The sequence below is a fragment of the Giraffa tippelskirchi genome, chromosome 5, assembly GCF_054371585.1.
Source record: "Giraffa tippelskirchi isolate mGirTip1 chromosome 5, T2T-mGirTip1v1.2.pri, whole genome shotgun sequence".
NCBI lineage: Eukaryota > Metazoa > Chordata > Mammalia > Artiodactyla > Giraffidae > Giraffa > Giraffa tippelskirchi.
Genome location: NC_137279.1, coordinates 89,488,554 through 89,516,258, shown reverse-complemented (window position 1 = coordinate 89,516,258; position 27,705 = coordinate 89,488,554). Strand labels below are relative to the sequence as shown.

The 27,705-nt window shown below is 39.6% G+C and overlaps 1 protein-coding gene across 1 annotated transcript in view; it reads right to left on the bottom strand.

Moving 5' to 3' along the window:
- LOC145505216 (uncharacterized) overlaps positions 1–27,705 on the bottom strand; it is a 204,012-nt gene that overhangs the window by 24,540 nt on the left and 151,767 nt on the right. Inside the window, exons 4-5 of the mRNA XM_081486980.1 lie at positions 26,410–26,553; positions 24,232–24,329 (exon numbers count right to left, since the gene is read on the bottom strand). Of these exons, the coding sequence (XP_081343106.1) occupies positions 26,519–26,553 (35 nt within the window). The 3' untranslated portion in view covers positions 24,232–24,329; positions 26,410–26,518. The remainder of the gene's footprint in view (positions 1–24,231; positions 24,330–26,409; positions 26,554–27,705) is intronic.

The window sequence follows — 27,705 nt, the reverse complement described above, 5'->3', positions numbered from 1 at the left end:
ATAAAAGGGATTGCAGGTGACTTCTGAGATTCGTTCATAAAATACATTTTGGACTTCTCCTTGTTCTTCTTCTTGGACCACTAGCTCTGGAGGTGTCCAACTACCATGTCCTGAGGATACTAAGCAGCCCTATGTAGAAGCACACCTGGGAGGAACTGAGGCCTCTAACCACCAGCTCTGATTCACCAGTCATGTGAGCCAGCCCACAGGGAAGCAGATTAGATGGGCCCAGGTCAACACCTTGACCTCCTGAGAGTATCTGAGCCAGAACCACTGAGCAAAGACAATCCCAGAGCCCTGACTCTGTGAAACTGTGTGTTGTTGTTGTTCAGTCACTCAGTTGTGTCCGACTCTGTGACCCCATGGACTGCAGCACACCAGGCTTCCCTGTCCTTCACTATCTCCCAGAGTTCAGTCAAACTCATGTCCATTGAGTCAATGATGTCATCCAACCATCTCAACCTCTGTTACCCTCTTCTCCTCCTGGCCTCAATCTTTCCCAGCATCAGGATCTTTTACAGTGAGTCGGCTCTTTGCATGAGGTGGCCAAAGTATTGGGGCTTCAGTTTCAGCATCAATCCTTCCAATGAATATTCAGGGTTGATTTCCTTTAGGATTGACTGGTTTGATCTCCTTGCTGTCCAAGGAAACTGTGTGAGATAATGTTTATTGTTGTTTTAAGCTGATAATTTTTAGGGTAATTTGTTATGCATTATTTGATGGCCGATATTTTATTCTTGAGCTCGAAATTAGACAGGACTTACATATTTTGAAATCAAAAACACTGTTTATTCCTTTACTCCCTTTTGAGGGCATGACACAGTATCCCCTCTACCCTTAAGCTGGATGTATATTAATTTAGGAACAGGATGGAGATGTGGTGGAGGGAGAGATTTTTCTCTTCACCCACTTTCTGAGCTTTGACTAAGAGACATCTTATCCTGAAGGAAACTGTGCACCATGTTTGGACAGCAGAAGGTTGAATTTCTTTTTTGTTTCATCCCTCAAAACACAGAAAAGAAATGAATTTCTTAGTTTAGTAATGCTCAGGAGTTAAACTGAGAGGCAGTCACTCTTGGAAGTATGAAAGATCAGACTCTCCATAGATGTTTGACCCTGAGGCCATGTCATCCAGGGCTTCTCTTCCGTTGGTTTTATTTCTACTACAATTTATTGAATTTTCCTCTTAAGCTACAAAAGCAGTACTACATATTTGTTGCAACAAAACAACTGCTATTGTATAAAGAAAACCGCAAACAATCTTCCCCTTTTCCCCCATCCCCAAGGCAATAAATATTAATGGTTTGTTCTGCATTCTTTTATCCTCTTTTGCTATACACATGGACAAAAATATATACTTTCCTTTGCTTTATTTTCATCTGTCCTATACCACATGTGCTATTCATCAATAAGCATTGTCCCTTAAAATATTTTATATATGCCACTTCATATTAATACAAATAAATCTAACTCATTGTTTTGCATAGCTGCATAATATTCCATAATGTAGATGGGCTATAATTTACTCAACCATTCTACTGATGATTAAAAATATTTATGATTAAGAATATAACATAATCATCTTTTTAGGTATATTTTTACCTATGGGTACCTATAGCACTTTATAGACCTTATTCTTCAGTGATTCCTGAGTCAGTGGTAAATTTTAAGTTTTATAATAATGTTCTAGATAATTGTTAAAGATGCTGTACCAGCAATGTGACAGAGTTCCTGTTTCTCCATATTCTTGACAGGGCTAAAGAGTTAGAACATTCTGCTATTTGTAATAAAAATGGTATCCCAATCCTCTTTTGACTTGTATTTCCCTATCTGCTGCTGCTGCTGAGAAGTCGCTTCAGTCGTGTCCCACTCTGTGCGACCCCATAGACGGCAGCCCACCAGGCTCCGCCATCCCTGGGATTCTCCAGTCAAGAATACTGGAGTGGGTTGCCATTTCCTTCTCCAGTGCACGAATGGGAAAAGTGAAAGTAAAGTCGTTCAGTCGTGTCTGACTCCCAGCAACCCCTCCTGAATATCTTTTCATGTGTTCTAGGACACTGACCATTCTTTTCATCTTCTGAGAGCAGTAAAGAGAAGGTAGTTACCTTTTTTTTTGCTTTTTAAAGTAACAGGCTTGCTTTTAGAGCAGTTTAAGTTCAGTTCAGTTCAGTCGCTCAGTCGTGTCTGACTCATTGCGACCCCATGGACTGCAGCACACCAGGCCTCCCTGGCCATCACCAACTCCCAGTGTCCACCCAAACCCATGCCCATTGTGTAGGTGATGCCATCCAACTATCTCATCTTCTGTCGTCCCCTTCTCCTCCTGCCTCCAATCTTTCCCAGCATCAGGGTCTTTTCCAATGAATCAGCTCTCCGCATCAGGTGGCCAAAGTGCACAGCAAAGTTACAGATAGTACAGGAAGTTCCCACATACCCTCCCCTTCCCAACACACACACACACACACACACACACACACACACACACACACATATTCAGCCTACCCCACAACCAACATTTGTTACCCATGAACCAATACTGAGACATCACTGTTAACCAGTCTACAGTTTACATTAGGGTTCTCTCCTTGAGTTGTACAAAAAGTTTTGAAAAATTTATAACATATATCCACCACAGTAGAATGACATCGAGGTTTCATTGCCTAAATAAAATCACCTGTGTTCCACCTATTGCTCCTTCCTTCATAACCTCTGGGTTTATATGTATATATGGTTTACACACGCAGTCTTCCAACATGCTTTTAAGAGAACAGTTCTGAAATAGATGAGGTAGAAGTGGGTCTCAGGCCCTCAGACTGTGTTCTCCAGTCAGATGATGTCACTGGTTGAACTCCACACACTGGAGGGACTGTAGGCAGGGCTTCAGGGTCAGACAGCCTCAGGCTGAGCTGTGTAATCAGGCAGGACCCCAAAGATGGATAGAGCCTCACTCTGGGCTTTGTAATCAGGTAGGCCACTGGCAAGGTTCCACTGTTGAACAAAGTCTCTGGCTAGGCTTTCTGGTTGGACAGGACATCTAGCTGTATCCTGCAGCTGGGTGGAGCTGGAGACTCTTCTTCATGGTTGGCAGGTCACTTTCTGGGCTACCTGGTTGGGTGGAGCCACAGATTATTCTCCATGATTGGGTAGATTCACCAGTTGGGTTCCCTGTCTTGATGAGGCCACAAGCTGTGTTCAGCAATCATATAGGGCCATAGCTGGGCTCAGGCTGCCCAGGGTCACTGTTTAGGCTCCCTAGTTGAGTGAAATCAGAGGCTACACTCAACAGGTGAGAAAGGCTGCTGGCTTGACTCTTGGCAGTAAGATGGGCTCCAGGGCTGCCTAGGTTCTCTGGCCAAGCCCTCTGTCCTGACAGGACTAGAGGCTATGCTCAGTAGTTGGGATGGGCTGTAAATTTGTTTTCCTGCCTGGGTACAGCCAAGGAAAAGACTTCACTGCCAATAGAGACCATTGGCTGGGGTTCTGCAGATGGGCAGGTAGAGCCACATGGGCACTGATACAAACGGGAATGTGATCCACCAAGGTCTGACTGCACCTTTTCTCCACCTCTTTCTCATCCCCAGTGATCAAGCCCCACAGATTCCCACAGTGATTCCCCATGATGCAAGATCCTAGTGAGCCTCCCGGGAAGTGTATCCAAAGCTGAAGGGAGCAAGATGTCTATCTTGCTCTCTTTTCCCAGTGGGGAAACTGTAGGTCCTGGGAAGCCGTCCCTTGGTGTGGTTCTGTGCCAGTATGGGGAGTAGCAATGCCCTCGAAGTGAAACCTCTATTCTTCCCCTTCCAGTGCAGTCCTTCTCCATCTCTGTGGTCCAGAAATTTACTTCAGCTTCACTCTGAGGCTCTGGGATTTTTATACAGTGGTGTCTTGTCTATGGATAGTTGCTAGTTGGTCTTCCCATGAGGGGGACTAAAGTTGGAAATGATCTTCGTTGCCATCTCAATGTTACATCCATGGGCTCCCAGATGACACCCAAAGGGGCAAGAGTAGGTAAATGGTCCAATTCCAGGTCCAGAGCCAAGACTGTTTGCATATCCCTTGATGCATAGGTGGTCATGACTCCTCCGAGGTCCCCTGGCAGATAGTGCTCATGACAGAACCAAAGCCAAACATGGCTACAGCTCCATCTTTAGGGGGACAGAGCTGTTTCCAAGTCTGCATTTGGGACCATGGTCAGAGAATCAGCCACCTCAGTAAGACAGCCTCAGTCTTGGACTGCTCTAGGGTTTCACAATCTCCTAACTGGATCCCCAAGCTCCCACAAAGGCACTTTTGTCTGAGGATGGATGCCAAATTATTGTTGTTGATTGGGAGATATAAATGAAGGGTGTCTTATTTGACCATCTTGCTGGCATCACCCTCCCCAACTTATTTTATGAGAGAATGACCTTAAACTAGAATCTGGCAATGACAACAGTAATATTCAAAACTGGTAATACATCAAAATCATGTTGGATATAGTCCAGGAATACAAAATTGGGTTGACACTTTAACAATCAATTCATTTTGCCACAATTACAGAAATAAAAACTGTGCCATCATCTCAATACATGCAGAAAAAGCCATTTATGAAATTTAGCATCCAATCATGATGAAACTCAGCAAACTAATACCAGATGAGAATAATGAAAATACATTGTAAAGCACAGATTTATTTTGTGACATCATTCTGGATGTTCAAAATGTGTTTTGGTTTACTCCTTAATTTTTCTTTGCTCAGGGTGATAAAGAACTGATTCATGAAGAGCTTAATAATTATACATGAAAGACTTCTGTTTAGAAAAAAACATTTCACAAGCTCAACAGAGTATTTAAGAAATTAACTGAGTTTAATGGGCAACTTGAAACATAAGCAACTCAAAAGAAGTATTAGAAATCTAAGGATGATGTTCTAGTAACAATGCCATTCAAATGTCAGTCATATTTATTTCCCAGTTTGTGGAAGGGGTTTGGTGAACCAAAACATTTCAACCAGAATTCAAAGATAGACTCTTTTCTACTACCCTAGAATATCAGCACTGGAAACTTATCTCATATACACACAAAGCAGAATCCCAGACAGTCAAATCTCTAATCACTTCCACAAAGATTGACCCTTACAGAACCCATAGGAATCCTGCTCCTGTCCCAAGATGGTTTTGAGGTAAGCACCCCACAAAGTGTCCCTGCCAGAGACCCTTCCTCACCAAAGCCTTTCCATTCACCAGAACCCATCAATGGGCCAGGGGACTCCCAGCACTAGCACTGAGGAGCACTGGAATGGCTAAGGTTTTGATGATTTCACAGGCAATATTGTAACACTATGGTACAAGTTGTATTCTCCAATACTAGACCTCATAAGAACTAATTTACTGTCCTTGCTGGAAAAACTAGAGAAAAGGTGCCTGAAGTTAAGGGAAAAGTCAGTGAAGGCTCAACATCAAAGAATATGTTTCTGCCAGAGTTTCCCCCAGCTATAGAACCAAGCTCATGAAGCGAGTAATAAATTCTTAAGGGGACAAAATTCCCTTCTTATCTATCCAAAATAAGACACAAGCTGGAAAATATTTACCCAATAAAATGTCTGATAGGAAAAGAATGGATGAAAACCTTTTATGAGCAATTGTTTTCCTCTCTTTCCTGAATGTCCTCCAGCCCACTCTACTGCCTCTCCTATTTGTCTGGGCAAAGGCGAAGGCCAACAACCGTGTGGGCACATGCAACACAGCCCCCTCACAAAGTGGAATTAAGTTTCCCACCAGTGAGTTGGAGTTCCTGTTACAAAGCTCAGAACTTTCAGGGTTGACATATATAGAATGGGAGGTGGAGGGGAATGCAAAGTTATCAATAATCTTTGAAAGATTTTTCACTTCTGCACACAGGTGTCAAGTGCCTGGCTTCAATAAGGGAGGAGGGGAAAGACCCTTGTCTGAGAAATCAATGGTGGTTAATTATTAAAAATATTGGTTATTGCATACATCCCAACTTCTGTAGCCCAGATTCCAGGAATGAGAAGATCCAGAATCATGTGACAGCATTCAAGTCCAGGTAAGAGAATAGAGAAAAGATGAATACAGCTAACAGCTCAGGTCTCAGGAGCCCAAGTTTGGAGGTTCTTGCTTCACTCTCAAAGTACAGCTCTGCTTGACCTTCCTATTGTCACTTCTAGTTAGCCATGGGAAGGTGTCCGTGAATTCTGGCCTGTGAGCTGTGGGACAGACTCTTACTGCATGCGTGTTTGCTTCTCTTATCCTGCTCAGAACATTCATTCCCTAGAACAGTGTCCTCCATCTTCCTCCCTTCCTCCTGCTTTCTGAGTACTCACTATGTATTTAAGCATTGTTAGGTGCTGGGGTGAATACAAAGAAATGTAAATCTATTCTCTGAACTCCAGAGGCTTACACTTCCTCTACCAGTATAGATTAATTATAAATTCCCTTTTAAAGTTTCAGACATGCCCTTCATTGCACTTAATCTCCTTTCATCATCATCTCTATAGACACGTAAGAACCTCTCCCTCTCTTGAAAGTGTTAGTCACTCAGTCGTGCCTGACTCTGAGACCCCATGGACCGTAGCCCGCCAGGCTCCTCTGTCCATGGGATTTCCAGGCAAGGATACTGGAGTGGGTGGCCATTTCCTTCTCCAGGGGATCTTCCTGACCCAGAGATTGAACCGGGGTCTGCTGCACTACAGGCAGATTCTATACTGACTGAGCTACGAGGGAAGCCCTTGCCCCCTCTTCCTAAGAGCGAAATAAAACATCTGTTGTATTTTTTTTTCTTGTTGTCAGGCTCAGATATTGTAACATCATTGGCTGTGAACTCTGATTTACCCACAACTAAACTGTGAAGCTGAGGACTCAATACACTGGATTCTATTGGTCTCTCCTTCCCATGTCACTGGTTCCAAAGAAAGACTTGGACAGCTCTGTCCTCAGTCTGCTGGATGTCATCCTTTGGTTCATTTCTTCTTTGCACACCATGCCCCCACTGAACTATCCATCAGGGGTCCCCCAGCCTCCCCTGTCCTCAGTACCCCAACCTCATTCAGCATCCTCACACCCAGCATATTGTATCACCTCCTACTTAAAGAGAAGATTTAAATGGTCCTTCCATTTGGAACCGTAAGCCTCATATATTAACCCTCCCTTTCTGGCCTGGTCTTCTCTGGAGAAAATATACCCTTACTGCTACCCAAAACCCAGAACTAAAAACAGCTCTACAGATAATTTCTGCTTCAGAGAGTATAGTCTGAGAAAGACGTGGAAGCTGCTGATATTTCATGAGGCTGTGGAGTCAGCATCATGTTAGGGGGAAAATGCACTAAGTTGCTAATTCTGCAGACCGTGTTCACCACCATTAAACTTTCATATCTTAATTGTAACAAATTTAAATTTGATAATTTAATAAGTTTCTGTTCAAGTTTAAAATCTTGCCTGTTGTTGTTACTCAGTTGTTTAAGTCATGTCCGACTCTTTGGAATCCCATGGACTATAGCATACCAGGCTCCTCTGTCCTCCACTAGCTCTAGGCGTTTGTTCAGATTCATGTCTATTGAGTCAGTGATGCTGCCTAACCACTGCATCCTATGCTGGCCCCTTTTTCTTTTGCCTTCAATCTTTCCTAACATCAGCGTCTTTTCCAAAGAGCCAGCTCTTCACATCAGGTGACCAAAATATTAAAGTTTCAGCTTCAGCAACTGTCCTTCCAATGAATATTCAGGGTTAATTTTCTTTAGGATTGACTGGTTTGTTCTCCTTGCAGTCCAAGGTACTCTCAAGAGTCTTCTCCAGCACCACAATTCAAATCCATCAGTTCTTTGGTGCTCAGCCTTCATGGTTCAACTTTCACACCCGTACATAACTGGAAAAACCACAGCTTTGGTTATACAGATCTTTGTCAGCAAACTGATGTCTCTGCTTTTTAAAACACTCTTTAGGTTTGTCATTGCTTTTCTTTAAAGGAGCAAGTGTCTTTTACTTTCATGGCTGCAGTCACTGTCTGCAGTGATTTTGTAAGCTGAGAAAAGAAAAATCTGTCACTGCTTCCACTTTTTTCCCTTCTATTTGTCATGAAGTAATGGAACTGCATGCCATGATCTTAGTTTTTTTTAATGTTGAGTGTCAAGCCAGGTTTCTCACTCTCCTTTTTCACTCTTACTAAGAGGCTCTAGTTCTTCTTCACTTTCTGCCATTAGTGATTTTGCTACTAATGTGGCTCAGATGGTAAAGAATCTGCCTGCAATTCAGGAGACCAGGTTCGATCCCTGAGTTAGGAAGATCTCCTGGAGAAGGGAATGGCAACCCACTTCAGTATTCTTGCCTGGAGAATCCCATGGACAGACAAGACTAGTGGGCTACAGTTCATCGGCTCACACAGAATTGGACAGGACTGAGCAGCCAACACTTTCCTTTACATTTTCAAAGACTTATTAGTACCTAGTACAAATCTGCATATGGTAGATACTCAACAAATTTCTTAAGAAAACATTTTTCCCAAATGCAGCTATATTTTGATTCTTTTTGAATAAACACATTGACATTAAAAATTTAAAGTCAAAAAATGGGCCAAAGAACTAAACAGACATTTCTCCAAAGAAGAAATACAGATGGCTAACAAACACATGAAAAGATGCTCAACATCACTCATTATTAGAGAAATGCAAATCAAAACCACAATGAGGTATCATTTCACACCAGTCAGAATGGCTGCTATCCAAAAGTCTACAAGCAATAAATGCTGGAGAGGGTGTGGAGAAAAGGGAACCCTCTTACACTGTTGGTGGGAATGCAAACTAGTACAGCCATTATGGAGAACAGTGTGGAGATTCCTTAAAAAACTGGGAATAGAACTGCCATATGACCCAGCAATCCCACTGCTGGGCATATACACCGAGGAAACCAGAATTGAAAGAGACGCGTGTACCCCAATGTTCATCGCAGCACTGTTTACAATAGCCAGGACATGGAAGCAACCTAGATGTCCATCAGCAGACGAATGGATAAGGAAGCTGTGGTACATATACACAATGGAATATTACTCAGCCATTAAAAAAAATACATTTGAATCGGTTCTACTGAGATGGATGAAACTGGAGCCCATTATACAGAGTGAAGTAAGCCAGAAAGAAAAACAACAATACAGTATACTAATGCATATATATGGAATTTGAAAGATGGTAACGATAACCCTATATGCAAGACAGAATAAGAGACACAGATGCATGGAACAATTTTATGGACTCTGAGGGAGAAGGTGAGGGTGGGACGTTCTGGGAGAATAGCATTGAAACATGTATATTATCATATGTGAAACAGAACACCATTCCATGTTCGATGCATGTGACAAGGGCTCAGGGCCAGGGCAATGGGATGATCCAGAAGGATGGGATGGGGAGGGAGGTGGGTGGGGGGTCCAGGAAGGGGAACACATGTAAACCCATGGCTGATTCATGTCAATGTATGGCAAAAACTATTACAATATTGTAAAGTAATTAGCCCCCAACTAAAATAAATAAATTTATTTAAAAAAAAAATTTAAAGTCATAATTATAATTATATGGCATAGGTCAAAGAAGAAATATCAAGATAAATTTGAAAATATTTTGAACTAAATGAAACAAAACATCAAAGTGGGATTCAGTAACAACAGTGCTTAGAGTGAAAATTATAGCATTGAATACATATCATAGTAAAGAAAAAAGACCTAAAATCAATAATCTAAGTTTCCATCTAAGGAAACTAGGGAGAAAAAAGGCAAATTAAACCTAAAGTGGAAGAAAATAAATCATAATGATTATTGAGGAAATCAATGAAATTGAAAACAAGAAATCAGTAGAGAAAAATCAATGAAACAAAGACAGTTACTAATCTACTATTAATCTATTCTGCAAAATATTCTGCAAAATGCAAGTCAGGAAGCAGCAGTTAGAACTGGACATGGAACAACAGACTGGTTCCAAATTGGGAAAGGAGTACTTCAAGGCTGTATATTGTCACCCTGCTTATTTAACTTATTTGCAGAGTATATCATGAGAAATGCTGGACTGGATGAAGCACAAGTTTGGTCGGGATTGCCGGGAGAAAGTTCAGTAACCTCAGATATGCAGATGGCACCACCCTTATGGCAGAAAGTGAAGAACTAAAGAGCCTCTTGATGAAAGTGAAAGAGGAGAGTGAAAAAGTTGGCTTAAAGCTCAACATTCAGAAAACTAAGATCATGGCATCTGGTCCCATCACTTCATGGCAAATAAATGGGGAAACAGTGTCTGACTTTATTTTGGGGGGGGGGGTCCAAAATCACTGCAGATGGTGACTGCAGCCATGAAATTGAAAGACGCTTGCTTCTTGGAAGGAAAGTTCTGACCAACCTAGACAGCATATTAAAAAGCAGAGACATTACTTTGCCAACAAAGGTCCTTCTAGTCAAAGCTATGGTTTTTCCAGTAGTCATGTATGGATGTAAGGGTTGGAGTATAAAGAAAGCTGAGTGGCAAAGAATTGATGCTTTTGAACTGTGGTGTTGGAGGAGTCTCTTGAGAGTCCCTTGGACTGCAAGGAGCTCCAACCAGTCCATCCTAAAGGAAATCAGTCCTGAATATTCATTGGAAGGGCTGATGCTGAAGCTGAAACTCCCAATACTTTGGCCACCTGATGCGAAGAGCCGACTCATTTGAAAAGACCCTGATGCTGGGAAAGATTGAAGGTGGGAGGAGAAGGGGATGACAGAGGATGAGATGGCTGGATGGCATCACCAACTCAAAGGACATGAGTTTGAGCAAACTCCGGGAGTTGGTGATGGACAGGGAGGCCTGGCGTGCTGCAGTTCATTGGGTCAAAAAGAGTCGGACGTGACTGAGCGAGTGAACTGAATTGAAAATGTTCTTTGCACAATAATAATACAATCTTTATAGTACAATCTTTTATGTACAGAAGGTTCATTTGGTTCTTTTATACCTTTCATTCTTCTCATTACCTTCATGCTTTCTTTTAATCCTTGAGTGTATATAATATTTGTAAATGTTTTAGCAACCTTACCTAATTTCATCTCCTCTTTCATGTCTAGATCTCTTTCTTCTGATTTTCTTCTCACTATAATTGACATTTTTCTGCTTCTTCATATACGAAGTAGTTTAGTGAATGCTAGAGATTTTGAATTTTATGTGTAGTGTGCTGTATTTTTTCCTTTTATACCTTTAAAAAAACATTGAACTTTGTTCTGTTATGTATGTAGGTTACTTGTGGATCCTATTAAACTTGACTTGATTGAGTTCTCTGTTTGATAGGGCAGGACTCATTAGTCTTTACTTTAGGGTTAGCATGGCTTTATCCTGAAGGTATAGTCTTACTAGTGTCTCCATTAAGGACCCAGTTTGTTCAGTTAAACTTCTCTTCTCTAGTTGGTCAAACACCAATGTCTCCCAACCAAGTACAAACTTCAGAACCTCTGTTTACCTTACATTTCCCCTTAATTATTCTATGCCAGCCTTTTAATGCCTGGCTCTGCATATGCATAGCTTAGTATTCTTCTAAAGACCAAGAGATACTTATGTATCATTCTGCAGCTTTTATTCTGTAGAGCTTCCTCTTCTCTTCTGCTGTGACCCACATGTACCAGCCATACTGCCATCTCTAAATTTCAATTTTTGTTTCTTCAGCTCAGTACAACCATGTCTTCTTCTTAGACTCCCCTTCACTATGTCATGTTTTGTGAAGAGCCTTTAAACAAAAGACCAGGGCAATCATGAAGCTTAACTTTCATGTTTTCATTCTCTCCATAATCACATTCTTTCACTGCCTATTGTCCCAAATCTGAAAACAATTGATTTGCATGCTTTTCCCACTTTATTATTTTTGTGTGTGTGTGATGAAAGGACTAATAGAGCAGTAGTTACTCCCTCCTAAGTGGAAGAAGCAATACATAATTGATTTTACATTTTTTTGTGTGTGCCATTTATCAATGTATTTCCCTTCAACTTCAAATTTGCCTTCACTGCTTGCTCTGAAGAAACTGAGCTGGGCTCTTGACAGCTGGTACAATGCTAAGCGTTGTCAATTCAGGACACTATTAGACACATTGCAGGAGGAAGGGACCTTCCTTCACATTTCCACTGTGCTTCATTTGGCAGTTTTCTTCATCATGACTTGGCTTCTCCAGCCAGCATCAAGTTCCTGCAACATGGGCAGATACTCCAGCTCTGCAGTGCATGGCAATCAACAGCACTTAGAAATAAACAATTTACTTTAGGATGGCTCTTTGCGTAGTAGAGCATCTCCAGCAAGACAGCACCTTCAGAATAGCTTTCCCCAGTACAACAGAGGGCAGATTTCTAGCATGTTCCAAAGTTTAGATTTCATCCAAATTCTCCCAGTATCGCACGCTGCAGTGTCTCTACCATATAGTGAGTTGATGTTGTGGCCTCTCCAATAAGGTATGGATATTAGCCCTTATGCAGGAAAGGTTGTCTCTTCCTTGAGTGTTGTTGGTTTTTAACATTCATTATTATTAATTTTTTTTTGAATGAGGTTTCTAAATCAGAGCAGATTTCTTATTATGCTCACCTCACAGTCAACAGTCAGAATAGCATTGGATCATAAGTCTCTCCATATTTGCAACCCTGCAGAGTGATGTGATAAGAGCCAGATGGAAAATATATCCTACACAAGTGGCAGGATAACTCTGTATTCAAGTGATGGAGAAATATAAACATCTTCCCTTTATAAAGGGCAAAGAGATTATTTTTCTTCCTTCTCCTTCTGAGTATCTCCTTGGAGACAGAATGCAAAGAATCCTTACTCTAATCCTTTGTTATGTAAATAAATCTCTCCAGGAAGAAGATAGAGTGTCTATGGCTTTAACAACCTAGAGATTTCATCATGGTTCCAGGCTCCACCCTTTTTGAAATGTAAACAAGCAGAGAGATAATGAATCACTGCAGACACTGACTGCAGTCATGAAGTAAAAAGATGCTTGTTCCTTAGCAGAAAAGCTATGACAAACCTGGACAGCATATTAAAATGTGGAGACATCCCTTTGCTGATGAAAATCCATATAGTCAAAGCTATGGTTTTTCCAGTGGTCAAGTACAGATGTGAGAGTTGGACCATAAACAAGGCTGAGCACTGAAGAATCGATGCTTTTGAACTATGGTGTTGGAGAAGACTCTTTAGAGTTTCTTAGATAGCAAATAGATCAAACTAGTCAGTCCTAAAGGAAGTCAACCCGGAATATTCATTGGAAGGACTGATGATAAACCTGAAGTTCCAATACTTTGGCCACCAGATGTGAAGAGCAGACTCTTTGGAAAAAACCCTGATGCTGGGAAAGATTGTAGGCAGGAGGAGAAGGAGGCAGACAGAGGATGAGATGGTTGGATGACATCATCAACACAATGGACTTGAGTTTGAGCAAGCCCTGGGAGATAGTGAAGGACAGGGAAGCCTGGCATGCTGCAGTCCACGGGGTTGCAAAGAGCAGACTTGACTTAGTGACTGAAAAACAACAACAAGGTGCCTTACCCAAAACCATTTGACTCTTGGGAAGATAAGAGAAGCTTATTGTAAGGAAATAATTGCCTCCATCATTACAGAAACAGATGGGCTCAGTTCCAATCTTCATTGAAAGAAGTAAAATGTTCCTAGGGGAAATGAAAGCAAACCTTCTACCCTGATAGCTTATGCATTTCCATGGTTCAGAAAACTGAGATTTTTATAGGATCACTAAAAAATGTAGAAAAAATCTGTTCTCCATAATACCCTATATTAGCCCTAGGGATAGTGGCTGGATTTGCTATTCCTGCATTCTTCGGGATTATCTTAGATTCTATCCAATATTCTCATTGCTCCAGTCCCTTGTAATAGTTGTGTGTGTGTGTTAGTCACTCAGCCCTGTCCGACTCTTTGCAACCCCACGGACTGTAGCCAGCCAGGCTTCTCTGTCCATGGGATTCTCCTGGCAAGAATACTGGAGTAGGTTGCCATTCCCTTCTCCGTTGTAACAGTTACTAATTCTTTATATTAAACTCCTATTCAAATTATAAAGTGAAAGTGAATGTTGCTCAGTCATGTCCAAATCTGCGACCCCATAAACCATATAGTCCATGGAATTTTCCAGGCAAGAATACTGGAATGGGTAGCCTTTCCCTTCATCAAGCAGCATTTGTCTATTTGGGCCTTGACTGATACAGAATTAGAACTCACCATCTTATTCTAAGACATCTAAAATAATTGCTATTTTCTGTTCAACAGGTCCAATTTGTACAATATCAATACACTAGTATATATGATGTTGTATTAAATGTCATGACAAGCAAGATTTCTGTGGTCTATAGTATGATGTGCTGTGCTTAGTTTCTCAGTCGTGTCTGACTCTTTCTGACCCCCATGTACTGGGGCCCACCAGGTTCCTCTGTCTATGGGATTCTCCAGGCAAGAATACTGGAATGGGTTGCCATGCCCTCCTCCAGGGGATCTTCCCAAGGAATTGAACCAGGGTCTGCATTGCAGGCAGATTCTTTACCAGGTGAGCTACCAGGGAAGCCCCTATAGTTTGATAGGGAGCAGTAAAATTGTCATAACCCCGAAGTAAGACTGCAAATACACTACTGGGCCTTCCAGGTAAAAGCAACTGTCACATGCTATGTGGATTTGCTCCCTCAGAGACACTACATATGGGAAAGCAATAGCAATTGGCATCACAATCAGATTAAGTTTACAAAAGCCCATGACCATTCTCTAACATACATCTGACTTATTTGCAGCCGAAGTGAAGGAATTAAACAGCAATGTGATGGGTATTATCATCCCCACTTCTTTAGGTTTTTTATGGTGCTATTCATCTCTATAATTCCCATAGTAAAGCGATATTCTTTCTCATTTACTATCTTGAAAAGGAATAGTAAATGAGATGGAATTCCAGTTGAGCTATTTCAAATCCTGAAAGATGATGCTGTGAAAGTGCTACACTCAATATGCCAGCAAATCTGGAAACCTCAGCAGTGGCCACAGGACTGGAAAAGGTCAGTTTTTGTTCCAATCCCAAAGAAAGGCAATGCCAAAGAATGCTCAAACTACCGCACAATTACACTCATCTCACACGCTAGTAAAGTAATGCTCAAAATTCTCCAAGCCAGGCTTCAGCAATACGTGAACCGTGAACTTCCAGATGTTCAAGCTGGTTTTAGAAAAAGCAGAGGAACCAGAGATCAAATTGCCAACATCTGCTTGATCATCGAAAAAACAAGAAAGTTTCAGAAAAACATCTATTTCTGCTTTATTGACTATGCCAAAGCCTTTGACTGTGTGGATCACAATAAACTGTGGAAGATTCTGAAGGATATGGGAATACCAGACCACCTGACCTGTCTCTTGAGAAATCTGTATGCAGGTCAGGAAGCAACAGTTAGAACTGGACATGGAACAACAGACTGGTTCCAAATAGGAAAAGGAGTACGTCAAGGCTGTATATTGTCACCCTGCTTATTTAACTTACATGCAGAGTACATCATGAGAAACGTTGGGCTGGATGAAGCACAAGCTGGAATCAAGATTGCTGGGAGGAATATCAATAACCTCAGATATGCGGATGACACCACCCTTATGGCAGAAAGTGAAGAAGAATTAAAGAGCCTCTTGATGAAAGTGAACGAGGAGAGTGAAAAAGTTGGCTTAAAGCTCAACGTTCAGAAAACTAAGATCATGGCATCTGGTCCCATCACTTCATGGCAAATAGTTGGGGAAACAATGGAAACAGTGGCTGACTTTATTTTTCTGGGCTCCAAAATCACTGCTGATGGTGACTGCAGCCATGAAATTAAAACACACTTACTCCTTGGAAGGAAAGTTATGACCAACCTAGACAGCATATTAAAAACCAGAGACAATGGTTTGTCAACAAAGTTCCGTCTAGTCAAGGCTATGGTTTTTCCAGTGGTCATGGATGGATGTGAGAGTTGGACTGTAAAGAAAGCTGAGCACCAAAGAATTGATGCTTTTGAGCTGTGGTGTTGGAGAAGACTGTTGAGAGTCCCTTGGACTGCAAGGAGATCCAACCAGTTCATCCTAAAGGAGATCAGTCTTGGGTGTTCATTGGAAGGTCTGATGTTGAAGGTCTGAAACTCCAACACTTTGGCCACCTGATGCAAAGAGCTGACTCATTTGAAAAGACTCTGATGCTGGGAAAGACTGAGGACAGGAGGAGAAGGGGATGATAGGGGATGAGATGGTTGGAAGGCATCACTGACTCAATGGATATGGGTTTGGGTGGACTCCAGGAGTTGGTGATGGACAGGGAGCCTTGGCATGCTGTGGTTTATAGGGTCGCAAAGAGTCATACATGACTGAGCAACTGAACTGAATTGGACTGATCTCAAAAAGGAGAGAAAATTCTAAGGGCTTTGTTTGAATACCTGCTACCAATATGACCCATATGTTAGGGAACCACTGTTGGGGATTCTACCAGTCACTAAGCATATCTATTCTAATTTTACATTAGAGAACTGAGGAAATAACCACCAGGTGAATCGCTCTGTGTCACATCAGAGCTAACACTGCATCTATAACCTGACTTGAGTCAATACAGTGGAGCATCAAAGTCTATCAACTAGCTCCCGAATCAACATCAATTCAAAGATCAAGAGCCCCTTGACTGAAAGGGAGGCCAAGTCTCCTTGAGGAAGGGTCCTGCATAATTAACACAAACACACACATTGTAAATTTTCCACCAAATCTTTCCCCAAAGGGACATATGCCCATATAGTAGAGTGGCTTCACTGAGGAATAGGAAATACCCAGACCTATCAAGGATTACTTGACACTGACCCAAAATTTATGTTAACATTTTGGGACCCAAAATCTCACTGTGGCTCATCAATCAAAATGATGGCTTATTGGGGTCAGGTGGACAAAATGGCATGCCCTGTGGATGTCAGTTAGTCTCTTTTCCCAGCCACCTTAATGTTTGTTCAAAAGCTCCCATGAACAAAATGGCCATGTTAGCAGAGGTGGAACCTACACTTAGGCTCCACAATATGGACTTACCCTTAACAAAGTTGATCTGAATTATATCATTGCTGAGCACCTTATCTACCAAAAGCAGCAACAAATAATAACTCCTGAATGTGATATCATTCTTTGTTAAGAATCAATCTGGTGGCAGGTTGATTATAATAGCTCTCTTTCCCCATGGAAGGGGCAGAAATCTGTCTTTGCTGGAACAGATACAAATTCAGAAAATTGATTTGGTTTCCCTTCCCATAATGCTTTCTGCCAGTCCTGGACATTTGTGGCCCCACACACCATTGAACCAACAGTAATCCCCTGTTACAATTAATCCTTTATATTAAACTTTCATTATTCAAACTGTGGTTTCCCAAATGGACCATGACTGATATACTTCTTTTTATATTAAGTAATCAAACTATTTTCCAAGTACTGTTAGCTGAATTACACAAGTTTTAATGTCTTACATCTTAGTTTTTATTCAGTTCCAAATATTTTTCAATTTCTCTTATAATCTGTTCTTTAACCCATCAGTTATTAGTCTGTGTGTTAAATTCCAAATATTTTTACCTGATTTTTTTGTTTGATTTAAAATTGAATTCCACTGTGGTCAGAAAACATACTTTGTATGATTTTAATACTTATATTAATCTTATTTTATGATTCATATGTTCTCTCTTGCTTCCATGTGCACTTGGAAAGTGTAGTCTGCTGTTGGTTGGAAGGTTCTATAAATATCAAAAGGTCAAACTGACTAAAACATGGAAGAGCTATTCTATTTGCTTATTCACTGCCTACTCATTCAACCAATTACTAAGCAAATATTGAAATCCCCAATCAGGATTGTAAATTTATCTATTTCTCTCTCTATTTAACTTAGTTTTTGTTTAACTTATTTTAGAATTCTATTACTAGGAGCTGTGTATTTAAGATTGTCATGTCTTACTGATGAATTAGCTTTTTATTTTAATAAAATCTCCCAATTTTATTTATGGTAATATTTCTTGTTTTGAAATCTACTTTGTTTGATATTAATGAAAACTGAAGGTGAAAGTAAGGCATTTTTAGATAAGTGAAAACTGGGATAATTTCTACAGCACTAGAAATTGCTAAAGAAGTTGTAGAAGGTAAAACTACTCTAGTATAGAGTTTGCATGGACATGAGTTTAAGCAAACTCCAGGAGATTGTGAAGGACAGGGAAGATTGCAGTCCATGGGGTCACAAAGAGTCAGACCTGATTGAGTGACTGAACAACAACAAACGTTATATCTTTATCTACACTTATTCTTTCAATTCATCTGTGTATTTTTATTTCAGTTTGTTTTTACCCACTGTGACAACATCTGCCTTTTCATTGACCTATTTAGTACGGCAGACCTTTGAACAACATAGGTTTGAACTGTGCAGGTCCTCTTATAGATGGAATTTTTTCAACACATATACTACTATATTTATAATCTGAGATTGGTTGAATTCATAAATGTTGAACTACAGATACAAAGTGCCAACTATTGGACTTCCCTTGGCACAGTGGATATGAATCTATCTACCAAGATAGAGGACATGAATTTGATCCCTGGTCCTGGAAAATTCAAAAAGTCATGGAGCAGTTATGCCCATGTGCCACAACTATTGAGCCACCACTCTAGAGCCTGTGAGCTGCAACTACTGAGCCTCTGTGCCACAATGACTGAAGCCTGCACACTCTAGGGTCTGTGAACCACAACTACTGAGCTTGTTTACCTCAACTAATGAAGCCCATGCACCCTAGAGCCTGTACGTCGAAACTGCTGAGCACACATGCTGCAACTATTGAACCCTGAGTGCCAAAAACATGTTCTCTGCAATCAGAGAAGCCATTGCGATGAGAAGCCCATGCACCACAAAAGAGTAGTCTCTGCTCACTGAAACTAAAAGTCCACAAGCAGCAATGGAGATCCAGCACAACCAAAAGTAAATAAAATTAATAAATAAAATTTTATTTAAAAAGTGCCAATTGTAAAGTTATATGTAGATTTTCAACTGCTGGGACAGGGTGGGGGCAGGGAGTGTTTGAGTACCCTTAATCCCCATGTCATTTAAGGATCAACCATATATCTAGATTGAATGTAGTGCTTAATACAACTGAATTTAAGTCTAATGTTTTGCTATCTTTTCTATTTGTCTCATTTGCTAGCTATTCCCCTGTTCCCTTATTCCTTAAGTATTAATATATTTCTTAAATATTAATACTTAAATATCTTTACTATTTTATTTCTGTATTGTTTTCATAGGTATGCCTCATTGCATTATTCTTTTCATTATTGTTCTACGAATATGCATTCTTAGTACAATCTTTCTTAGTTAAAGTTGTACCACTTCTTGTTAAACAAAGACATCTCATAACAGTACAGTTACACTTATCTTTCTATATGCTATAGCTGTCATGTATATGACACATTATTAGCCTCTCAATATTATATCATAATATTTTCTTTAATATATCCTTTAAAATAACTGAAAGAAAAACAAGATATCTTTATTTATCCACATATTATTATGTCCAGTGGTCTTCAGTACTTTCTATAAATCTATAGCTTGAATCTGGTATCATATTCCTTCAACCTTAAGAACTTCCTTTAGCATTTTTGATAGTGTATAATTATCTCAATTTTCAATTATCTGAAAATATATTCACATACATATAATTTCTGAATGGTATTTTTTACTGGATATAGAATTCTAACTTAACACTAAAAATGTCATTTAACTCTGTTCTGGTCTCCATCGTTTTTGATTAGAAGTCAGTGAAATTATTATTGTTCCCTTACATGTAGTATACCACTTTTACTGGTGACATCAAGATTTACTTATCTTTAGTTTTAAGAGTCACATCTGATGTACTTAGATTTGGTGTTCTTTTTATTTATCCTGCTTGAGATTCACTGAGATTCTTGGATAGTATTTCTCATTAATTTGGATAATATTTCTCATTAATTTGGCCAATGCATCTCCAGATATTTTGTGACACATTTTGTTCTTTATTTGAGACTCCAATCACTTGGAAATTAGACTTCTTATATTGTGTATAAATCATTGAGATTTTTCTTTTCTCTGTTCTTAGATCAGTAGAAATTATTGAATCTGACCTTCAAGTTAACCAACCCTTTCTTTTACCAACTCCAGTTTGCTGTTGAGCAAATTAGTAAATTTTTCATTTCAAATATTTTAACTTTCTGTTCTATAAGTTCTTATTACAGTTTTCATTTCTTTGCTGAGATTCCACACCTGCTTGTTCATTAAGAGGATATTTTCCTGTAAATCTTTGAATCTATATATATATTGCCTTGTTTTTAAGCACCTGACTGCTAATTTGGGCCATCTTAAAATTGACTTCTATGGATTATTTTTCTCTTAATCATGGAGTCATATTTTTCTGTTTATTTCAATGTTGAGTGTTTAATTGTATGCTGGACATTGTAGAAGATACATTATAGAAATTCTTGGATTCATTAATCTTGGTGCACTTGCTATCTTTGAGTTGGCACAATTGTCAGTAAATCTCCCTATAGCATAGTGTTTTAACATGCCAAATTCATTCACCTTGACCCGACCCAAACAATATATGAAAGGATGACATCACCAGCTGAGTTAGGCCATTTTCTTCTCTGAGGTTCTATGGTACTCTGTGTATAGCACTAATCACACTGTATTAAGACAGGTTGCAAGAAGATTGTGAGTTACTTAAGAGAAGCCAAGTCAAGTGACAGTCGCTCAGTCATGTCTGACTCTTGGCAACCCCCTGTACTATACAGTCCATGGAATTCTCCAGGTCAGAATACTGGAATGGGTAGCCTTTCCCTTCTCCAAGGGATCTTCCCAACCCAGGGATCGAACCCAGGTGTTCCACACTGCAGGTGAATTCTTTACCAGCTGAGCCACAAGGGAAGCCCAAGAATACTGGAGTGGGTACCTATCCCTTCTCCAGTGGATCTTCCTGACCCAGGAATCGAACTGGGGTCTCCTGCATCACAGGTGGATTCTTTACCAAATGAACTATCAGGGAAGCCTTAAGAGAAGGAAGGCTTAAGAAGAAGGGAGACTTAAGAGAAGGGCTCAGGTCTAATCTCTTCAGCTGGTGCCTAATTGATACTCAGAGTGGATATTCATGTCATATTTGTTGATGCAACAAACAGAATCATTTAGAAGGTCATAAATCATATGATGCTAACACAAAATTCACAAAATACTGGAATATGTGGGTTTTTAAAATTTTTATTATAATTGAAGGATAATTGCTTTACAATATTGTGTTGATTTCTGCCATATATCCACATAAATCAGCCAAAAGTATACATATGTCCCTCTTGAACCTCCTTCCCACCTCCCACCCCATCCTACCTTTCTAGGTTGTCAAAGAGTACTAGTTTGATCTCCCTGAGTCACATAGAAAATTCCCACTGGCTATCTGTTTTACATATGGTAATGTGTTTGTGGGTCATTTAACTCAGAAACAAAGATACTAATATAAGCTCAGTGTCAGCTGAAAGTATCAATGAACCACAGCACAAGGTAAATTTAAATGCTCATGGTAAACATTTAAAGAAATATATTAATGAGGTTCAATATACCTTGTTTACAAAGGCAAGAAAAGAAATCAGAACATTTCAGGAAGAGTCAGCAATACTGGCTGAAATGAAGCTCTAACATGTAAAACAAACTTTACTCATTCATCATACCTTATTCTCTGATAAAATTCTCTGTGTGTGTGTGTATTTGTACATATGAATAAAGAAAGAACATGGAATTTAGGATTGATAATTCAGGCTCACTTCTTTTTTAATCCAACTTTTATCTCTAATGGTGTATGCACCCTTAGGAACATCCCTTAATCTTCCTCCAGTGTATTTATCTGAAACTGAGGTAGTAATATTAATCTTATAGGAGTGGTGTTCTAATCAAGTGAGATTATGAATGTGAAAGACCTTTGTGAATGTAAAGAGCTACATAAATATTAGAGATAGTTATAAAATAATTCAAATGAAGCATTATTACCTTTGACTACGGCAAGCTGGTTTTAGAAAAGGCAGAGGAACCAGAGATCAAATTGCCAATATCCGCTGGATCATTGAAAAAGCAAGAGAGTTCCAGAAAAACATCTATTTCTGCTTTCTCGACTATGCCAAAGCCTTTGACTGTGTGGATCACAATAAACTATAGAAAATTCTGAAAGAGATGGGAATACCAGACCATCTGACCTGTCTCTTGAGAAACCTGAGGAACAGTTCTAACTGTTGCTCCTATGCAGGTCAGGAAGCAACAGTTAGAACTGGACATGGAACAACAGACTGGTTCCAAATAGGAAAAGGAGTACGTCAAGGCTGTATATTGTCACCCTGCTTATTTAACTTATATGCAGAGTACATCATGAGAAATGCTGAGCTGGAAGAAACACAAGCTGGAATCAAGATTGCCGGGAGAAATATCAATAACCTCAGATATGCGGATGACACCACCCTTATGGCAGAAAGTGAAGAAGAACTAAAGAGCCTCTGGATGAAGGTGAAAGAGGAGAGTGAAAAAGTTGGCTTAAAGCTCAACGTTCAGAAAACTAAGATCATGGCATCTGTTCCCATCACTTCATGGGAAATAGATTGGGAAACAGTGGAAACAGTGTCAGACTTTATTTTTTTGGGCTCCAGAATCACTGCTGATGGTGACTGCAGCCATGAAATTAAAAGACGCTTACTCCTTGGAAGGAAGGTTATGGCCAACCTAGATAGCATATTTAAAAGCAGAGACATTACTTTGCCAACAAAAGTCCGTCTAGTCAAGGCTATGGTTTTTCCAGTGGTCATGTATGGATGTGAGAGTTGGACGGTGAAGAAAGCTGAGCGCCGCAGAATTTATGCTTTTGAACTGTGGTGTTGGAGAAGACTCTTGAGAGTCCCTTGGACTGCAAGGAGATCCAATCAATCCATCCTAAAAGAGATCAATCCTGGGTGTTCATTGGAAGGACGGATGTTGAAGCTGAAACTCCAATACTTTGGCCACCTCATACGAAGGGTTGACTCATTGGAAAAGACCCTAACACTGGGTAGGATTGGGAGCGGGAGGAGAAGGGGACGACAGAGGATGAGATGGTTGGACGGCATCACCGACTCGATGGACATGGGTTTGGGTAGACTCCGGGAGTTGGTGATGGACAGAGAGGCCTGACGTGCTGCAGTTCATGGGGTCGCAAAGAGTCCGACACGACTGAGCGACTGAACTGAACTGAACTGAACTGATGGCATTCATCACATCTAAAACTCAAATGTTCTCTCCCCTCACAAAAATATATGTGCATACTCACACACATACACACACACAATTCCACATGTGTAAATACTTCAGCAGCAGCATCATAACTGATCTAGGATCTTGCATGCTTTAAATATGCATTTTTAAAAATTGTGTGCAACACACTACCTGTCTTATTTTGGCTTCACTTTATCTCTCTTGCCCACCTCTCTCCTCTCTCCTCTTGGAAACATTTATACTTATTAAGAACATGTTTTATTCTACTTATTGTTGGTAGTGCTGCAACAATTTTCTCTAATCCATCATGCACTGCAAGTGGGGAGTGTGAAAGGATATCGGGTGAAACTGGTTTTTCCCTAGAGAAGCTACAAAGTCAACATTGTGTAAATCCTATTTAAGAACATTTAAGATCCGTAAGAGTCTGGTTCACTCTTTTTTTCCCTCAAAGGTAAGTATTGAAAATATCTTAACTCTTGATTTTACATGTCAAGCTATCAGTTTTAAGTTTGTCATTTTTCTGGTTACGGCTAAGACATCAACCCACTATTAACCCAGATTCCTTCAAAAGAAGGATTTTTTCCCCCAGCCCAATTTTAAATGACTAATTAACAAAAATATATGAATGTCAACCGAGTTTATGGAGCAAGTGAGACCTGATTATAGGCAGTGCTGCAATGGGGAGAAGTAATTTCAAGTATGCTCCCAAGATTGTCACTTCTACTTTGTTTTTTCTGTTTACATAGGTGAGGGAAGTCTTTATAGGAGATAGAGGGAATATAACAGGCCATCTCTATCAAAACAAAACAAAACTGGAAATCCCTGGATAAGACCTTATACTAAATATTTGCTCACATATTCAATATATGCATATTTCCAAAAGTATATTAAGCACCTATTATTTGTCAGGCTAATAATCAGCATGGCAATGGGCATATAGAGATGAATAATACTCACCTGCTAGTACTTCTAGCTTTTTCAGGCTTTATGTCTCTGCTCAGGCTCTTTTCTTTCCCTTGATTGTCTTCCCTCGTGCCTCCCAGACTTCAGTTGACCTAGCGCCACGGAAAGTTAATTAAATATCATCTCTCTGAATTACTTTCTGACCTTCTAAATAGATTTTGATCATTTCCCTTTTTTTTGTACAACACTCTTGACCCCAAACAACAATCCTATATGTACACCAATAGCAAGTTTTGGTATTTTTCTTATTTTCTCTGTCTTCCCATTGGACTGTGAAGAACTAGAAATAGAATCCCTGCATTGCTCAGGATTATAGATGCAGAATTACTTAACTGCTCAAAACAGTGTTTGAGAAATGCACAGAGACTGAATAAATATATGATATTACGGTTACTTTTCTGATGAGCAGAAAAGCTAAACTAAAGAAGTGCTGAAACAAGAGAGGTTTTGCAAGGCACAAGAGACCCAAGATGAAGAAACATGTGTAGAATGAAATATTGGAAAATTATGATAACAGAAGAAGATAATGAAGACAGCCCCCACATTACCAGCAATCTAAGTATTATGAATTCATTATAAAATTTTAGTAAAATCTTGTCATTTAAAGTTTACATATAACAAAAACTACCTACATAAGTGTGCACATATAACTTGGATAAAAGTAGCAAATTTCAAGACCTAAAAAAAATGCGGACACACAGGTGCACACACACACATAGGTGATTCACTGTTCCTGAGTCATCCTACTAGAAGGACCTGGGACCACACAGGCATACCTACTCTTGTACTATTTGCTGCACTTCTACTGTAGAAACTGCTTCCTCCAGTGAGTCTAAATCCATGCAAAGTGTGTGAACAATGAACACTAATGGGCAATTCATTCATCTGTGAGGTGTGTTGAGGAGGGGCAGGAATGATGTTTAAACACTTAAGAGAACGGAAGGGATGGGATGGAAGAAAGCCAGAAAACTCTCAATAAAGAAAATCACAAATATATCTCTACTATCTACATATTTCTCCATATCTGTATATACATTGATTTATATACATATCTACATACCAATGTGTGTGTCCACATTTTTTTAGGACTTAAAATTTGCTACTTTTATCCAAGTTATATGTGCACACATATGTAGGTAGTTTTTGTTATATGTAAACATTAAATGACAATATTTTACTACAATTTTGTACTTTAAAGTGTGTCAAAATATGCACACCACTACTATTATAAAATAGATAACTAATAAGAACCTATTATATGGCAGAAGGAACCCTACTCAGTGATCTGTGGTGACCTAAATGGGAAGGAAATCTAAAAAAGAATAGATATGTGTATATGTATAACTGCTTCACTTTGCTGTACAGCAGAAACTAACACAACACTGTAAAGCAACTATGTTCCAATTAAATTTTTTGTTTTTTTTTTTTTTTTTTTTTTTTCCCCAACATTTCTTTTTTTTTTTTTTTTTTTATAAATTTATTTATTTTACTTGGGGGCTAATTACTTTACAATATTGTAATAGTTTTTGCCATACATTGACAAGAATCAGCCATGGGTTTACATGTGTTCCCCTTCCCGAACCCCCCACCCACCTCCCTCCCCCTCCCATCCCTCTGGATCATCCCACTGCCCCGGCCCCGAGCCCTTGTCACATGCATCGAACATGGAATGGTGCTCTGTTTCACATATGACAATACACATGTCTCAATGCCATTCTCCCAGAACGTCCCACCCTCACCTTCTCCCTCAGATTTTTTTAAAAAATAAACTTTTTTTAAAAAAGAAGACCACATGTGCCTTCATATATATATATACACATACATACATACATATACTTCATCGCAGTGTAGATGAGTTACGGTGTTTCAGGCGCCCAGGAAGGTGATTCAGATGTACAAATACACATACTGAAATTGTTTTCCATCATAGGTTATTATAAGACATTCACTATAGTTCCCTATGCTCTACGGTAAGTCTTTGTTGCTTGTTGCATATCTATTTTTTAATTATAAATCTAGCATTCTATTCATACTAAGTCAAACAAGTGGAATCAAAATGTCATAATTTTTTTAGTCAAGCAAACATTCATGTTTTCTAAAAAATATATATTATACATGTTTATATACATATGTATTGAAGAAGGAAATGGCAACCCACGCCAGTATTCTTACCTGGAGAATCCCAGGGATGGGGGAGCCTGGTGGGCTGCGATCTATGGGGTCGCACAGAGTTGGACACGACTGAAGCAACTTAGCAGTAGCAGCAGCATATACATATGTGTTAAAAAAGCTTTTCTAATACACACTTGATAAAGCCTTGAGAAGGAAAATCAAAAAAAAAAAGAGAGAAATTAGAGAACATAAACTAAATGAAATGCAAGCACTGAATATGAAGTAGAAAAAGTGAAACAAACCAGATAAAATTAAAAGATCATCATATAGTCCAGTTGCTTTTAAACATGACTGCTCGTTAGAAATGAATCTGGAGCTCTGGAGGAAAACAAAAATGCAATACCTGGTCATTTGTATTTTTCAAAAAAGTTCAAGATAATTCTGATATGCACTTGGATTTTAAAAAGTGATTACAGATTTTTCTGTTAAAAGACAGTTTTGGTGATATAGATCTCTATTAATTTTCTGTTCACCAATCATGATACTGAAATGGAAGAAAGTGGAGAAAACCACTAGACCATTCAGCTATGACCTAAATCAAATCCCTTATGACTATACAGTGGAAGTGAGAGATAGATTTAAGGGACTAGATCTCATAGACAGAGTGCCTGATGAACTATGGACAGAGGTTCGTGACATTGTACAGGAGACAGGAACTAAGACCATCCCAAGAAAAAGAAATGCAAAAGAGCAAAATGGCTGTCTGAGGAGGCCTTACAAATAGCTGTGAAAAGAAGGGAAGCGAAAAGCAAAGGAGAAAAGGAAAGATATACCCATTTGAATGCAGAGTTCCAAAGAATAGCAAGGAGAGATAAGAAATCCTTCCTCAACGATCAATGCAAAGAAATAGAGGAAAACAATAGAATGGGAAAGACTAGAGATCTCTTCAAGAAAATTAGAGATACCAAGGGAACATTTTATGCAAAGATGGGCTCAATAAAGGACAGAAATGGTATGGACCTAAGAGAAGCAGAAGATATTAAAAAGAGGGGACAAGAATACACAGAAGAATTGTACAAAAAAGATCTTCACAACCCAGATAATCACGATGGGATGATCACTCACCTGGAGCCAGATATCCTAGAATGTGAAGTCAAGTGGGCCATAGGAAGCATCACTACGAACAAAGCGAGTGGAGGTGATGGAATTCCAGTTGAGCTATTTCAAATCCTGAAAGATGATGCTGTGAAAGTGCTGCACTCAATATGCCAGCAAATTTGGAAAACTCAGCAGTGGCCTTCTGCTGCTGCTGCTGCTGCAATGGACTCAGGACTGGAAAAGGTCAGTTTTCATTCC